We start from the raw sequence: 18,212 nt of genomic DNA, 5'->3' as shown, positions 1-18,212 counted from the left end.
CCTCATCTGCAAGGGAGTCTCACTGGAGACCCCCCCACGCTGTAACTCCAATTCTTCGGCCAATCAACTGGAGAAGAAGAAAGACTCTTTGCACATGCTCCAGCACATTTTGTATGGGGGAGATAGCCAATCCCAAAACGCTGAGAGACTGGCCATGAACGAGGGGAGGATTCCAATATGAAAACTCCCATAACGATGTTATATGGGAAAAGTATTAGAGGCAGAGGCATAGCTCTCTTACACAAATAATAAAAATATTCATATTCTAACTAGTTTGGAAATAAAATAGTTCTGTAGTTTGGTGATCTAGGTGCACTACATTCATGATACATATTGTTTATTTTTTAATTTCAGTGTTTTGTTAGTTGTTTTTTTTTTTATTTCTGCAACAGTTTAAAATTGCCTGACTGTAGAGATATCTATCTACTTATTTTGCTCTGTATATATATTCAACCACTGTCATTCTCTAATAATGCAGGAGTGCTGCCTACTCAGTGTTTTTCAAGTAACTGAGGTTAAATTGGCTTCCGAACATAAGATGTGACATCTTTTGGGTCAGACTAGATATCCATCGAGCCCAGCATCCTGTCTGACACTGGCCAATCCAGATCACCAAGAAGCACCTAGCAGATCTATTTCTTGTTGCTCCCTGGGATAAGCAATAGATTTCCTCAGGTCTACCCAGCTAATAATGGTTTATGAACTTTTCTTTCAGGAACTTGTCCAAAGCACATTTTAAGCTAGCTATGATAGATTCCTTGCTCACATCCTTCAGAAAGAAGCCCTGCTCCTCATCCTGGCCACAAAATATATGTTCTCTCTCCTTTTGATCTTGGATGGGGATGAGGCAGTGATGGGAAATATTGGGGGGATGATGAAAAGGAAGATGTGTCTGTTAATTGGAGTGGAAGAGAAATGGGAATTGGAGGTAAAGGGGAACTAGTAGAGCACCGATATAAGAGTAAGTATGATAGAGAGTGATGTGCTGGAGGGGGCTCCTGGCAGCTCACTGGAGTCCCTTGTTTATGTTATTGTATGGAAACAAAGAGCCCCTTCCCAAGTAGAGCAGAGATGTTGAGCGGTCTTGATAAGAAATTAGTAGCACATCGCTGGTGAGGAGTAAGTGTGAGTTAAGATATAGGTGCAGATGGGAACCAAATGTGTGATGCAAATTATGGCAAGACATAATGAAGAGAGGGAGAATAGGTATGTCATGAATAGGGTCTGGGAGATTAAAAGAGGAGGACGAGGTGGGGCAGTCTGGAAACAGCATTATAGAAAGGAGAAGGAGAGAAGCAAGTGGAATGAGGTAAGGGAATGAATGGATGAGTGGAGAGGGCAGAATGGCTTACAGTGAGAGACTGAGGTATGTAAAAGAAGCTGTATTTGACTACTCCCGAATTACTTCTGGAATAGGAGTATATGTATTCATTTTGAAAAGACTTGCATGATTAAAAAGAAACTCAGATTTTCTGTTTTTTTGTTTTGTTTTTTTGCAAGAAAAGCCCTTCCTTTGCTTGTGGGATGAGAGTTATTTCATTTCTATTTTATTGATCTTGATATTCTGCTTATTCCAAAACAGTCACAAAGTGGGTTACAATGCTAATGTGGCTATACTTGTACAGAATTACAAGAAATAAAACCTACCCCTCCCCCAACCCTTACCCCATTCACTATTACATTGCATACAGTACCTTCCCCATCCTACAACTGTACTCTCTCACCCTTGCTACACAATTACTCCCTAAAATAATTACAATAGCAAACAAACACTGCCATCGCAGCATGCAACTACAAATCTAAAAGTAAAATACTGCAAGATACTCACAAAACATGTAGAAAGGAACAAAGCAACTCATGTATGTTTCCTTTAATCCAGTATCATGGACCATTAAAAAACAAGTTGTGAGTATATATGGCATGTCACGTCTGAGAATTGTGTTCAAGCTAACAGTTGTGAAAGTGCGCTAGGATGAGTGGTAGGCAAGCCTCATAGGTAGAGAGCATGGCATAACGATTAGCACAAAGCGCTATAAACCTGGAGGCCCTGGTTTGATTCGTGATTGTGGGAAAGTCAAAGCTCAGATGCAGACTATGAGAAGGGAAATTTTCAAAAGACATTTACCCACATAAATTAGCTCTTTGAAAATGACCTGGCTAAAAGTGTGCATAGGCTTAAAAAATACATGTACCTTTTAAGCAGGTGAAAAATAGGCTGGTTGAGGGGTGGCGTTTATAGGTAGGGGAGGAAAAAAGTATGGCTAGATTGCATTTTCAAATCTATTTGCATTATTTGGTATGGAAAAGGTCCTCACAGAGAATGGAGGTGCAGATCTCTGCAAGGTCTTTTCCTAGTGCAATTTTTTAAGGGAACGTGTGATGGTACCTTCCCTCTGAGAGCCGGTGCAAAATCTGTAGGTAAAAGAACCCACAGACTATGCAACAATGTGGGCACTTTTGCAAATGGCTTCCATAATCTTTGGGGAAGGGACATTCAACAGCTGTGAATTATCTTGGATAGCACTGTGTGTGTTATCAGCCCTGTATGAATAATAAAGATTGGAATATGGGTTTAATTACTCGTTTTTCCAAAGGTGTGCTCAAGGTTCATTACCATCCTGGTACTGTCTCAGAGGGTTTACAATCTAAGGGGATCATTTATCAAAGTGCTATATGGCGTTTTCACATGCGAAAAGCACCTTTAATGCATGCGAAAACGCCTTTATCGCATGCAAAAACACCATAACGCATGGTGCAATGCAAATTAGGGAAAGTGGAGGAGTTTCGGGCAGGATTTCTGGCCAAGTGGGCCGGCTATGCAATTTGCAAAACAATATCGCACAGTTTTAACATAGATTTTAACCACACCTTTTTCATTTGCATTAAGTCGTGCAATATGTCTTTATTTATTTATTTATTTATTTATTTTTAATTTTTATATACCGGAATTCCTGTATGCAATACAAATCATTCCGGTTTACAAGTAACGAAAAGGTTGCCCTGGTCTGGGAGGTTAGACCGGGGTTTTGTACATAGAACATTAAACATTGAACAATAACAATCAACCATTAAACATTATTACAAGGAACATTGAAGGTAAAAATAACATTTAGCAAATGGCAATTAACATTATTAGTGTTTTGGAATAGAATGTGTGTGTACAACTTTTTACAAGGAACTTTAGTAGTGAAGATAATCTGCAAATGTACTGTTATATAGTATGTAAATAATGACTGTTAAATAAACATAACGAATAAGCAAGTACATATATGTAATTAAGTGCAAGGTGTTAATGTCAACCTGCAATGGTTGGAACTGAGAGTCATGCTGAGGTGCCTATTTACCCTCTGGAATTGAAAGGCTTGACTGAAGAGCCAGGTTTTTAACCGTTTTTTGAACTCTGGTAGACTAGGTTCGAGTCGTAGGACTGGTGGGAGCGCATTCCATTGGTGTGGTCCAGCAGTTGAGAGTGCTCTTTTTCTTAGAGTTGATTTGGTTGGAGCTGCGACTAATGTGCCTTTGTAGACGCTTCTGATGGGTCTGGAGGGTAAGTGTAGACGTAGTTGAGTTTGTAGAGATACAGGTGCGATGTTATGAATTGCTTTATGAATAATAGTTAAGGTTTTATATAGGATTCTCTGCTTGATGGGTAGCCAGTGGAGGTTGCTCAAGATGGGGGTAATATGGTCTCTTCTATTAGTGTTAGTTAGGATTCTGGCTGCGGTGTTTTGTACCATCTGTAGAGGTTTGATGCTGTTGGCGGGGAGTCCAAGTAAGATTGAGTTGCAGTAATCAAGTTTCGAAAAAATAATGGATTGGAGAACGAGGCGAAAGTCATTGAAGTGAAGGAGTGGCTTTAGTTTCTTTAGGACCTGTAGTTTAAAGAAGCAATCCCTGGTGGTTGTGTTTATGAATTTTTTTAGGTTAAGTTGGTTGTCGAGCCATGCTCCTAGATTCCTTACGTCTGCAGAGAGCTCCATGTTTAAAGGTGTGGGTTGTGCGAGGCTAATTGGGTGGGTGTTCGGGTTGTGTGAAATCAGTAGCAGCTCTGTTTTGCTTGAGTTTAGAATCAGGTTCAGGCTGGAGAGTAGTTGTTTAATTGGTTGGAGACAATTATCCCAGTAGGCGAAGGCTTTTTGAATTGATTCTGTGATGGGGATGAGGATCTGGATGTCGTCTGCATAGAGGTAATGCGTGAGCTTGAGTTGTGATAACAGATGGCAGAGGGGGAGGAGGTAAATGTTAAACAGGGTGGGAGAGAGCGATGAGCCTTGTGGTACGCCTTGATCTGATAGGATGGGGTCAGATTCTTTGTTGTTTATTCTGACCTTGTAAAACCTATTTGATAGGAATGATTTAAACCAATTGAGAGCTGTGCCTTTAATTCCTATGTTTGATAGTTGGTTTAGGAGTTGTGAGTGATTTACCGTGTCGAACGCTGAAGATAGATCTAGCAGTACCAGCAAGAATGACTGTTTTTTCTCCAGGTTCAAAAGTAATTTATCGCACTTTTCGATGTTTTCGCAAATGGCGTTTTCAGTATTTTAAGCTGCTAGGGGAGAGAGAACCTAGCCTAGCACCACGGGGTGAGAGGGAGAGAGAGAGAGCTTAACTATAAGGCCCTCATACTAGGTAGGTATTTATACCTCTATATGAGGCCCACCTAGCTACTTGAGGTGAGGTTTAGGTATTAGTGAAGGGGTTAGGTGTTGCGGTCTCGGTCGCCACGGTGGCGCCCGAGGCCTTACCTTCTTTTCGGGCCCCGGAGAGCTACCGCGTTCCGTGGACTCGGGACCCCGGCCACAGCTTCCGCCTGCCGTCCCGACCCCGCACGGGCCTGCAGGGCCTTCCTGCGCCACGCGCCAGCTCCCTCTCTGCCGCCGGCGTCCTCTCGCGGCTAGCTCCGCCCCCAGGCGCGCGCGCGCGGCTGAGCCCTGCTTTTGAAGGGACCAGCGCGGGAAAACACGGCTCCTCCCTTTCCTGACGTCAGACGCTGCAGGGCTATTTAAGCCCTGCAGTTCCCAGCCTTCCTTGCCTTGCAACGAGGTTCACTGCCTTTGGTAGCTCTGAGTTGCGTTCCTGGATTGCCTGTTTCCTGCCTGACTCTGCTTTGCCTGACCCTGCTTGCCTGTCTCCTGCCTTGACCTCGGATAGCTTGACCACGCTTGTCTTCAGCCTGCCTTGACTCCGGTCCGTGACTTCGACTCCTGCTTGTCTTCAGCCTGCCTTGACTCCGGTCCGTGACTTCGACTCCTGCTTGTCTTCAGCCTGCCTTGACTCCGGTCCGTGACTTCGACTCCTGTTGTCTTCGCCTGCCTTGATCCCGGTTCGTGACCCCGACTGCTGCTTGCTCGCCGCCTGCCCAGACTCCAGTTCGGATTCCACTCCTGGGTTTCTTCGTTTCCGCCTAAGTCCCAGCGGTCCGGGTCCCTACGGGCTCCTCCTGGGGGGACCTCGGGCTTCCAGGGCGAAGACTCCTAAGTCCTAGCAACCCGGGCTCCCACAGCTCCTCTGGAGGAGTCACGGGTTTCCAGGTGAAGCTCCAATTGCCCAGTGGGAGTTCTGCCTACCGACTGCTCCTTCGGGTCGGTCGGCCTAAGGATCCACATCCGGATTTTCTCCATCCGCAACATTAGGGGCCACTTTGACATTCAGAGTGCGACATACGAACAGAAAAGTGCACTTTTGATGTTACCCAGGTAGAGAGTCCATCAAGTTAGGTTGAGAGAACATTGCACAAATCTCATCTTTGAGTGAGTTTCCTAACTCCGAAGGTCATCAAATCTCCACGAGAGTGCATTGTTCAGTTCGTACGTTGCATTCTGAATGTCAAAGTGGCCCCTAACCCCTATACAAATACCTAAACCTCATCTCAAGTAGCTAGGTGGGCCTCATATAGAGGTGTCAATACCTACCTAGTATGAGGGCCTTATAGCTTCTCTCTCTCACTCTCTCTCTCTCTATTGCGAAAAATTTATCACAGTTTGTGCTAATGCCTATGTGATAAACAGCCTATTACCATAAAACACACCCCTTTAGTGTCTAAGTTAGTGACTGAGGCAACGGAGAGTGAAGTGATTTGCCTAAGGTCACAAGGAGGGATTTGAATCCTGGTTTTGCTGGCTCTCACCCCTCCCTTCTATCCTCTAAGTGTCAATACCACCTCTCTAACTACCCTAAAGAGACTGGTTGATGAGAGCAGTAAAGAAATGTCAGCAGTTCCACCTATTGACTGATTGATTACTTGATCCTCATGAAACTGATGTGATCAGCCTGAATTAGTTTCTTGGTTCAGCCTGTTTCACTGCTACTTGGGGAAAATGCTAGGGGTAGCACAACTTTTTTTTTTTTTTTTTTTTTAAGAGAGAAAATGAGTCCCTTTGACACCTTGTAATAAATAAGGAAAGCTATTGAAGCCATGCTCAGTGAACTGTTGAGTTGACATCAATGCCTGATTTATTTAGTGTCCTGGACATTAACACCACTCCCCTGACTGAGCTGGACTGGTGGCGTCGACGACAAAAATTGTTCTCATCCATCACGGAGCAGCTGAGAGGACGAGAATGCAAGACTGTTATCGCCCTGCTTATATTTGCCAAATCCAGACTGCTGAAGAAATGGAAAGCCCTGGACATCAGGTAAACTCCGAAACGAACTTTCATTCTCTCAAAGTGAAAGGGGAAGGGCTTGTGGAGGGGGTGTGGTGGGGTAGCTTCAGTGGCTGCTTTATTCTTCCTGGAGGAAGACTGTCTACGGTTAGCCCAGCAACTGATGCTGAGGAAAAATGTATGCCTACATGGGCGTGTTATGATAAAGCTTGGCAAAAAATATGCTCGATTGTTTTTGGTATAATATTTTAATCAGCCCCATGAAGATTACTGTACTGTAGAGAGCATCTCTCACTGTCCACACAAATGGACTTCCACTTTCTGTCTTCAGTCTTATGCAGGATGACAATGCATGTCAAAATTATTTATTTTCTTTAGCATACTGGACTTGTCATACTTCCTTCCTTCCTCCCATTCTGCTTTACTTTCTTTTATTCCTTCTTTTTATGTGCGCATAAGCGTCTTGAAGGTCCAGAGAACAGAGCCAATCTCCCTTTTGAAGTAATGGGAGGATGGTTCCCAGAGATACCATCTGAAATTTTTCTTTGTGTAGAAATTTGTTGCGATTTCGGAGGTCTAAGATAGGGCGAAGGCTGCCTGTTTTCTTTGGAATGAGGAAATAGCGGGAGTAGAACCCTTTTCCTTGAGACCGGGGAACTGGTTCGATGACCCTGGCAGTCAGCAAAGTAGAGAGTTCTACTTGAAGTTGAGATGTGATGAGAATGTTTGACCAAAGTGGAATGAGAGGAGAATGAGGGGGTATCGTATTGAATTGCCAAAGAGGTAAAAAGAAGAGACAAAACAATTTTTAGATATATCAGAGAAAGAAGGGAGTCCCGAAGCAGTATAGTAAAATTGAAAGGTGATAAGGAGCACTGTGTGGAGAGAGATGAAGTAATGGCAGAAATATTAAACAAATACTTCAGATCGGTGTTTACTAAAGAAGACCCTGAAGAAGGACCATTGCTGGTTGACAAGACCTTAGATGGAGATGGGGTAGATCAAACTCCGTTTACAGATGGAAAGGCTGAAGAGGTTAGGGCTGTTCAGCTTGGAGAAGAGACGGCTGAGGGGGGATATGATAGAGGTCTTTAAGATCATGAGAGGTCTTGAACGAGTAGATGTGAATCAGTTATTTACACTTTCAAATAAGAAGGACTAGGGGCCATTCCACAAAGTTAGCAAGTAGCACATTTAAGACTAATCGGAGAAAAAAAATCTTTTTCACTCAACATACAATAAAGCTCTGGAATTTGTTGCCAGAGGATGTGGTTAGTGCAGTTAGTGTAGCTGGGTTCAAAAAAGGTTTGGATAAGTTCTTGGAGGAGAAGTCCATTAATGGCTATTAATCAAGTTTACTTAGGGAATAGCCACTGCTATTAATTGCATCAGTAGCATGGGATCTTCTTGGTGTTTGGGTAATTTCCAGGTTCTTGTGGCCTGGTTTGGCCTCTGTTGGAAACAGGATGCTGGGCTTGATGGACACTTGGTCTGACCCAGCATGGCAATTTCTTATGTTCTTATGTTCTTCCTTCCTTTCATTTCCTTCCATCTTTTCTGTCTTCCTTCCTTCATTTCTGTAAATGTTATCCGATTCATTTGAAGCTTCCAAAAGAGGAAGTCATGTGGAAAGATGATCTACCCATTGCTTATCAAGAGATTGGGAGCAAACGGGGAGTAATTGGGCTGTTCCTTTTCCCCTTCCCAAGAAGCAGCACTGCACAGGAAAGATCATGGCAACATCCCTTCTTGGGACAATTGCAATACACATAGAATTATGAATAGGAATCTGTTACATTTATAACACAGTGGATCCCTGTGAGACTGAACTTGTGTTACTGTGCGTTTCCTGAGCTGTGATCTATTTGTCTTTTTTAACTTATAATGTATGGTGCTAAGCAAAATCCAATATTATGTAAATCTTCAGGCATTTTTGTCTAATTGTGCACATCTTTAGGAGACCTACAACAGCTCAGTTATGTGTGAGTAGGCCATTATAGGTATGCCAGCTGGCTCCAGATTCTCCCTACAATGCAGGGTTTACCATATTGCATGCAGGGCATTATGATTTTCTTAGGGATTGCATTATGGAAATCAGAACTACAAGTCCCTGCATGCAATGGATTGCATTAACCCTGTTGGGTGCATCTGCAACCAGCTGGCAGTAGGAAACCTATGTAGGTTTCCCAGGGCTGCTTACGGCTAGCCAATGGGATCTGCTTAGCTAGCTGCAACCTTTGAGTGGTTGGCATTCTACTTCATTGGAATATTAATCCATACAATAGTGAGCAAACTCTTATTATTGTGAATAAGCAATGGGGACTACACGTTATGTTATCAGACTTGAGTATTTTAATAGGACAGGCTGACCTAGTCCATGCATGTAATGGGGATAAAACCAGGACTGGATCAGCTTTTCCTGAAAAAAAAAAAAAAAAAAAAGGAACCATTTGGCAACCCTACTACAAAGGTTTTTCATCTTGCAACAGTCTAAATATGTATGCAAAAAAAAAAAGATTATTTATGATTATACCTTGAAAACTTGAGGTGATAAAATTGCCTATGAATACTCTTTATTTCATGATGCATGCTTGTGTTCCTGACAGGATAATACATTGCAGACAGCATTCTCCTGATAATGCGAGACTCATGACACAGTGACACTTTGCTGTAATGAGAAACACTGCACTATGATGGGGTTTCATTACAATATTCTGCACTATACTCATTTGAACTAGGTTCCTCCCCAGATGCATATCAGAAAAACCTCATTTAATCATACCATCTACCGTTACCTGCCACATTAATAAATCATTTTTATTCTAGACTGTGACACACAGTTATAAAGCTGCCCACATTTTGCTGGTCTTTTCCTTTTGCTTTTCAGTGTTAAATTCAAACAAGTGACACTGGAGAAATATGGTCTGTGAATGTTGTTGGACCTTTTTAATTTACATCTTGATTCATACACGTAAAATCATTTAGGCTTGTTTCCCCCCCCCCAAAAAAATTATTAGGTGTGCAAGAAATAGAATGCAAGAGTAAATCCCCACAGGACAGTGACAAATATCTCCCAAGTCTTCCTGACTTATCTTTTTAACATTGTGTGAAAAAATGCTGTGAACAGAACTCTTCAGAAGCCTTATTGTACATTGTAGCTGTGGCCCTATTGCTTTCGAGTAGCGCACTCACCAGTTCTCTCAGCAATGCCACAGGTGCTGGGTTCTGTTCCACAGCTGATGATGACATCTGCTTCCCTTTCTCTTCTTCCCAGCAGGAGTACTGCTGGTGATGCACGAGGAGAAACAATTATAAATCTTGTAATACCCTGAACACTCTACAAGATTAGACAAACTCGGTACTTGAAGATCACTATAGTGTCTACGCATATTATTTAATCTAAGAGTTAACTAGTTAAAGGACTGTCACATTTTAGCAGTGTTTAGGATATGTGTAGAGAAGGAGAAAAGAGTCAAAGATGACTCCAGGTTTATGGGCTGAGAGGACTGGGAGGATAACAGTGTTATCCACAGAAATAGAGAAAGGAGGAAGAGGGGAAGTGAGCTTGGGAACAATGGGAGCTCTGTCTTGGCATTGTTGAGTTTAAGGTGTCAGTGGGACATCCAGACAGCTATGTCAGATAAGCAGGCTGAGATTTGGGACTGAATTCCTTAAGAAATGTCTGGTGTAGAGAGGTAAATTTGGGCATCATCAGCATAAAGATAGTATTGAAAGCAATAAGAGGAATTGGTATACAGGGAGAAGAGAAGAGGGCCCAGGACAGACCCCTGAGGCACATCAATTGGTAATGGGATGGCAGTAGAGGAGGTTATGCAAGATGAAAGTATAATGGGAGAGGTAGAAGTGAATGGGCATAGCCTCACCCATGCCTTACCCCAAATATCACACCCCTTATTGCCCCAAATTACACTCCCAGCCCACCCCAAACCACGCCCCTGAGGATCCACCAGAGGAAACACTAAAACTGTGATAGGAGAGATAGCAGTGAATGGGTGCAGCTCCATCCAGTCCCCACCAGCAAAGTCACACCCTCTCCACCCTAAACCAGACCCCCCGCCCACCCTTAAGCATGCTCCTTCCCACTCCAAACCATGCCCCATATGACATAATTGGAAATGTCATGTGACCACTTTTTGATGACATCACTGGAAGTCCCTGCCACCCAAAAAATGCCCTTACGACAACATCAGAAATGGCTCTGGGAAAGGATATGCAAAGATGGATGTACAAAGGATATAAGTGGATGTAAAGCTGGGGCTTACTGTTAAAGTCGTGTCCTTAATAATTAAAAACTGCAGATGTGCAAGATGGCAATCTCATATCATTGTAAATCTTATTTCTGGTCCTATGTTATATGTTTGTACCAGAATGATATTACGATGGACAATGGTTTTTTTTTTTTTTTATATTTTCTTGTACCCTACATTTTTTGCAGAATTAAAATTATTAAAAAAAAAAAAGAAAGAAGAAAAAGAAATGGCTGTTGTTTATGATGGCAACAGAATTAATGCACCCTGTCCACTTTTTTATGACATCACCGGAAGTCCAAACAACTGCCTCCAGGGTGATGACACAGCTGTAAACAAGAGCTCCTCACCCTGGATTTCCAAGTTACTGTGATGTTGCAGGAAGCTGTCTTTCCTTCTGTGCACAGTGACAGGGAGAAATCCCCCCCCCCCCCCTTCAATCCTCCTCTCAGGAGGCTATAGTGTAAATGCACATGCACAGTGAGCCTCCCTGTCAGGCATTCAGATTGAAAGCAGATCCTTTGTAGTGTACAAAAAGATTGATTTAATAGCAGGATGTTGAGGGCTAGAAACTCAGACATGTAAAAGTGAATAAAATAATCCTTGAGTGTTTTTCAAAAAAACATACAGACCACTGTGTTTACACCTGCACACGACAACCATGCCTGAAGAGTTGTTAAGGAAAATGTATTACAGCAAACCATGTAGCTCACATAGGTGTACCTGGCCATATACAATCGGATGCAGAAATAAACCACATGACAGCTAACACATGATAGTGTTCAGGAACACAACCCTAGATAGAAAGACAGTGACTGCTCACAAAGGAGGTAATTTTAAAAGGAGTTACACGTGCAAAGGAAACATACTATTGTAGCAATTTTCAAAAGCCATTTAAGTGTGTAAAGTGCACTTACAAGTGAATATCTTATGAACAATTCACTGGCATATAGGGGCAGATTTTGAAAGCATTATGCGCGTAAGATACGCGCATAACCCCTGAAAACTTGCCCCAAGCTCCCCCTGCGCGCACCAAGGCTATCTTGCATAGGCTTGGCGGCGCGCACGCAAGCCCCGGGACGCGTGTATGTCCTGGGGCTTCGAATAAGGGGTGGGCCGGGGGCGTGTTCAGGGGCATGGCAGTGGGCCGGGGCGTGGTGACGGTCCATGGGCAGGGCCAGAGGCGTGACAGTGGTCCAGGGGCAGGAAGCCGGCGGCATGCGCAAGTTACGCGTGCCAGAGGCAGGCGTAACTCCACAGAATAAGGTGGGGGAATTTAGTTAGGGCTGGGGGGTGGGTTAGATAGGGGAAGGGAGGGAAAGATATGGGGGATAAAAAAGAAAGTTCCCTCCAAGGCTGAACCGATTTCGGAGCAGCCTCGGAGGGAACGGAGGCAGGCTGCTCGGCTTGGCGCACGCAGGTTGCACAATTGTGCACCCCCTGTGCGTGCCGACCCTGGATTTTATAACATGCGCGTGGCAGCGCACGCATGTTATAAAATCGGGCGTAGATTTGTTCGTGCCGGGTTGCAAGAACAAATCTGCGCCCTCGCGTAAGTTTAAAGATTTGCCCCATATTGTAGCAATTTTCAAAAGCTCACTTACTTGGGTAAAGTGCATTTACATGTGTAAAATCCAATTTTAATCATGTAAATACTTTTTGAAATCGGACCCAAAATCTTTAGCTTTGCAATTCTAAAATAAAAATTGAATCTGTATGAAATCCTTAAAAGACAGGAAATAGAACGCAAGCAGCAACTAGCAGTAAAGAAGGACCATAAACACTGCTTCTTTCTTGCAGATCCCAATACCGAATCAGAAACCTACCCGCCGGTACAAATGCCACATGTGAATGACAGTAGTGAGCATTAAGAACATAAGATTTGACAAACTAGGTCAGACCAAAGGTCCATCAAGTCCAGTATCCAGCAGTGGCCAATCCAAGTCACAAGTATCTGGCAGTATCCTAAAAAAGGTCAATATATCCCATGCTTCTTATCCCAGGAATAAGCAATGGATTTCCCCAAGTCCATCACTTGTTCAAACTTTTTTAAACCCAGCTTTCACCACATCTTCCAGCAGTGAATTCCAGAGTTTAATTATGCATCGATTAAAAAAAATGTTCTTGTTTGTCTTAAATGTATCACCTAGTAACTTCATTGAATGTCCCCTAGTCTATATCTTATGAAAGAGTAAACAAACTGATAAATTTATTTATTTAACAGTTTTTCTATACCGACATTAAAATACACATCATGTCGGTTTACATGATAACAAAAAGGTGGAAATTACAAATAACAGGGGGGGGGGGAAGCTAAGAATAACTGGGGGTCGGAAGGAGACCCCAACAAGTAGGAGGAGAGAAACGAGAGGAACAGTAACATCTAAGTTCAAGAGAAAAATATATTGTTAAATAAGGTGTAGGAGACCTCTATCATATCCCCCCTCATCTGTCTCTTCTCCAAGCTAAGGAGCCCTAATCTCTTTAGCCTTTCCTCATAGGGGACACATTCCATTCCCTTTATCATTTTGGTTGCCTTCTCTGTACATTTTTCTTATTTCACTGTATCTTTTTGAGATGCAGTGACAAAAACTGCACACGATACTTAAGATGAGGTTGCACCATGGAGCGATACAGAGGCATTATGAAATTCTCTATTTTATTCTCCATTCCTGATTGAGACAGAGACTGAGGAGCTCCCACTGGGACAAAACCTTTCTGATTCACAGGGTTCAGTCTTTGATATCAAAGGTGGATCTTACAATATGGAGCTGCACCAAGCTGCTGTAGATGCAGAGGCAGATTATTTGCTGGAAATCTAGAAGCAGCGGAGGTAAGGAAAAAAAATGTCTTTACAGAGTATCGATGGCAGAAAAGACTAAAAAGTCCATCCAGTCTGCTCAGCAAGTTTCTTATGGTAGTATCTGCTGTGCAGTGCAGAATACCCCTGTTTCTCTTAAGGGTAGTATCTGCCACTCCATGCAATTATCCCCAAGTCTTATGATAAGGGTGGTAATATTTACAATCAAAATCAAGCAACTGTCAAACTCATAAAAAATTACTGCTAGCAACATTTTTACTGGGTGAGGAGCCTTCTTGAAAATTCAGACAGTGCTGTTTGATGTGCTTTGCTTTTGGACTTGGCAGTAGAAGCAGTCCTGTGCTTTTTCCCTTATATCTGCATATAATTACCCCAGACAGTAAAAGTCAGGGCCTCTGTTGATTGTCACCTGAATCCAATCCCCCTTTTTCTCCCTCTGCTGAAGCAGAGAGCAATGTTACAGTTGCATCAAACGCTTCACGGCTTATTGGTTAAAGGTAGTAATCTCCATTCTTTCTTTTAAGGGTAGTAACTGCTGTTCTGTGCAGGTTACCCCATGCTTATCAGCTGACCAGCTGAGCGCCTATCTCAGCGCCCCAATAGCCAGATTCTTGATGAACTAGGCACCATGCTGGGTGCCTAAGCGTTCTGATTCATGTTCAGCTGAGCGCCTATCTCACTGCCATGCAGCGTGAAATATGAAAATATTTTCCATGTTTTCTGCAGCACACAGTTATTCGAAATATTAAAAATACATTCCAGGGTCATACTTTCACTGAATAGGGAGACTCGTTTGCTCATTCACTTTAATGTGCATATTATTGGCACATTTTATTACATAAGGCCTTACCGCGCTTAGGTACGTGGTTTCTTCATGTGTGTGTGTGGATTTTTGCATGCAAATAATTTTCAGAATATTTTTACATCCTGCAGAGACGCCAGCTTTAGCTGTGTGTGGTGATCAAAACCCGCGCTCATAACTAGCGCCTGTTTTGCCGTGGGTCTTATTACATTGGCCCCCAATGAGAGGCCAAATTTTGGGGACGAGGAAACTAAGGGCATACCCACACAAACATATATAGCAAGTTATGCTTATGGGTTCATTAAACTTCATCGATGACCAAGTTCGGGTTGTGTAAACTGGAGGATGCAGCAGCCATTCCATGAACTATGGGAACTAATGACTTAGGAGAACAGATGTCTGGATTCAAGATCTGTGAATGGATAAAGAACTCAGGGTAAAACAATGGATAATATGATGTCTATGGAGGAAAACATCTATCGCAAACAAAGAGTTATTTGTCCCCCTCTATCGACACTTAGGGGATATGGTTTGGGCGGGATGGGACATGGCTTGGGGTGGGCATGGGTGTGGCTATGTCCATTCGCTTCTGTGGGAGCGGGTGGGAATAATGGCAGGGGCCTAGACTGGAAGTCAACACTTATTGGGTGATATCATCCTTATCTCATCTGTCAAACAGTCTGATTGATGGCTTACCCATTGTATTACTTGCATAGATCAACAAGTTTGAATGTTGCAGATTATAAGTGTAACATACAAATAAATAAAAATAAATACTTTTGAAAACTGAAAGAATGCGTGCAGGTGCTTTCTTCACCCCGACTCTGCCCCTGTGGAATGCCTACCGCAAGTGCAGGGAAAAGTACAAACATAATTGAGTTACGCATGTACTTCTCTCCTCCCCACAACCACCCAGATGATTTTCAAAAGCCGATTTGCACATATAAACCAGTGTTTATGTATACAGTGTGGGGGGAGGGGGAGTAAAATATATGCATAACTCGATTATGTACGCACTTTTCCCTGCACTTGCGGTAGATGTTACAGAGGGTCGGAGTTGGAGTGGGGAAAGCATTTACATGCATATTTCAAGTCAGAATTTGCTTTTGAACAGTTTGGTAAGTGTTGCATCGGAGGTGGACCCTGGGCTGAGGTGGGGTTGACGGGTCCCCAGCATTGGCAGGTGGAGTGGGCTGAAGATAGAGGCCGCTGGAGCTTCACCTATACCAGCCCTCGTTCCCCGCAGGTTGAGCCTTTGGGTGCTGGGGCCGGCAGGATTTAGATGGGTTGGTTTGTGAAGTAAGGCGGTTCAGCCCAGAGACTGCAGTCAATAGGTGGCGTAGTCCTACCCTGGACAGGGTTCGGTACAGGAACTCAGGCCCCAATGGAACAGGAAGTAACTGGAGGCGCCTAAGCAAAGAAAGGCTGAAGCCTTGTAAGTCCACGTCCAGGAAATAGGCTGGAGGAGGCGTCACTGACAGGCTGGAGTCAGGGCTGGCGGCAAGCGAAGGTCGTGGCAAGTAATGTAGAACTCTGGACACAGAGTAATCTGTAGCATAGTCAATCAAGGCAATGGTCAGGGCACGGAGAAGGCAGATGTAGTCAATCAAGGCAATGGTCAGGGCATGGAGAAGGCAGGCATAGTCAAACTAGGCAATGGTCAGGGCACGGAGAAGGCAGGCGTAGTCAAACTTAGCAGAGGTACGGGGCTGGAGATAGGCTGAAGAATAGTCAGGCGTAGCAGAGTCGAAATCCAGAAAGTCAGTCCAATACATAGACAGGGCAGGAAAGAGGAAGACAGGAACCGGGAACCACAGGAGACAGGAACACGACGTAGAGACGATTCTCTATCAGCAATGAGTACTCTGAGTATGAGGAGACCTGTTGCAAAGGCAACGCTATGGAACGAGGCCTGAGCTTATATAAGCTGAAGAGTCTGATGTCAGCATCCGGGGCCGTGGTCAGGTTCCCGCCGCGGGCCCTTTAAAAGAATCAGCGCGCGCACGCGCCCAGGGAGGGGAGCCGATGGCGGTGTCTCTCCTCAGACCACATGGAGAGGCCCGATGAGCAGGGACATCTTGGCTGGCAACACTGGGGACCATGGCAGAGCTGGAGGCGACCCAAGGTCGGAGCTAGCGGCCCACCGTTTCCAGTGAAGAGGAACCAGAAGCTGGAGTCCGTACAGGAAGGTGAGAGGGCTAAGTAACTGTCCTCAAGTATCATAGATTACATTTTAAAGGAGATTTAATGAGAATTGATATTTTTATACATACTTAAATAGCTGTAAAATTATGGTTTTCCAAATCTGATTAGTAAAAGAAACTTTTTCCTTGTTGTGTGCAGGAAGCTTTTACTTTTAAATGACAATATAAGTACATACTTCGCAGTCACAGCTGCCAAACTCACCACCACAAGACAGAGATCAATCTCAATAGTACCTCAGATATGGAACACCCTACCAGGAAACATAAGATTGCAAAACAATACAAAACTATTCAAAAAACTACTCAAAACATGGCTTTTCCAACAAGCTTGTAAAGACGGCATCGGATAAACAACACTAACCTACAAAACACAATATCACCCAAAACCGTATAATACTTAGCACTAATGATACCCCCGGACTCATATAAACTATAAACCACAGTCACACCACACACTCAAGTGACTATAAAGCTTACCAATCAGTCCCCCCAACTATTCTCCCCAATTTTCCCCCTTACACCCTATTCTGAGAAACATATTACAATAACATTCTATCCAACTATTGAGAAAATCCATATTTAGCCCACCCAAATGGCATAACAAATACATTTATTTATACCTCTGAAAATGTAAAGATTTCATCAACACTTAACATTGTCACTGTTTATAGTTATACAAAAGTTACCTCTGTAAATGTACAAACCTATAATGTTTTTGTTATGATCTTTCAATTTTATATAACCTCAATTGTTATTTAACACTGTAAAATGTTGTTTTAACTGTAAACTGGAGTGAAGGCCAGTACCAAACTTCGGTATATAAAAGCTTACAAATAAATAAAAATAAATAAATAAAATAAAATAAATACAGCAGCAGAACTGCCTCAGAATTCCACACCTCATGCTGCAGAATCTAGCTTCTGGCTGCTGTAAAAAACTAAGGGGAGAAAGCCTTTATCAGAAGCAACGTAGAAAGGGTCGCTTGATTTGTAGCACTGTGACTGGTAGGAATAGTAAGCCTTTAATTCCTTAGGAATGCTCAAGCTTCACTGACTGAAAACATAGCTTACGCTCTAACAAGCCCTCTATTCCCACCAGAACAAAAGGCGCAGGAGCTGCTTGGATTCCCTTTTAAAGCATGCATTATTTTAAAAAAAACCCCCAAAAACAAACAAACCCCAAAACTGAAAATGGTATTAAGTTGTCATAGCTCCCAGCAGCAAGTTTGCTTGCAGCCTTCCACTGGAAGAATGAGACTCGGGACAGGGAGTCGGTGATGCCCTCAGTGCAGAGCACAACAGTATCCTGCCATTGCTTAAGGGGATAAAGCTCCAAACTACGCCGAGGCACTTCCTGTCCTGCGTGTCAAACCCTGTGACAGGCTCTGTTGGAGCATCCTCAGATAACTAAAACATCATAAAACAAACAAACAAAAAATCTCTAACTCCGGGCAATCGGAGGCAACTGGGAAATAAAAATGTGTTACTGCTTCTCTCAAATCAGCTATAG

The 18,212-nt window shown here is 43.3% G+C and overlaps 1 protein-coding gene across 1 annotated transcript in view; it reads left to right on the top strand.

The window, feature by feature from the left end:
* The window catches only part of LOC115088599 (dynein gamma chain, flagellar outer arm-like), a 535,861-nt gene that overhangs the window by 34,752 nt on the left and 482,897 nt on the right, over window positions 1-18,212 (top strand). Inside the window, exon 5 of the mRNA XM_029596857.1 lies at window positions 6,465-6,638. Coding sequence (XP_029452717.1) covers window positions 6,465-6,638 — 174 coding nt within the window. The remainder of the gene's footprint in view (window positions 1-6,464; window positions 6,639-18,212) is intronic.

Source organism: Rhinatrema bivittatum, chromosome 3, assembly GCF_901001135.1.
Source record: "Rhinatrema bivittatum chromosome 3, aRhiBiv1.1, whole genome shotgun sequence".
NCBI classification, from domain to species: Eukaryota; Metazoa; Chordata; class Amphibia; order Gymnophiona; family Rhinatrematidae; genus Rhinatrema; species Rhinatrema bivittatum.
The sequence above is the reverse complement of the archived record's forward strand: the minus strand, read 5'-3'. Positions and strand labels throughout refer to the sequence as shown.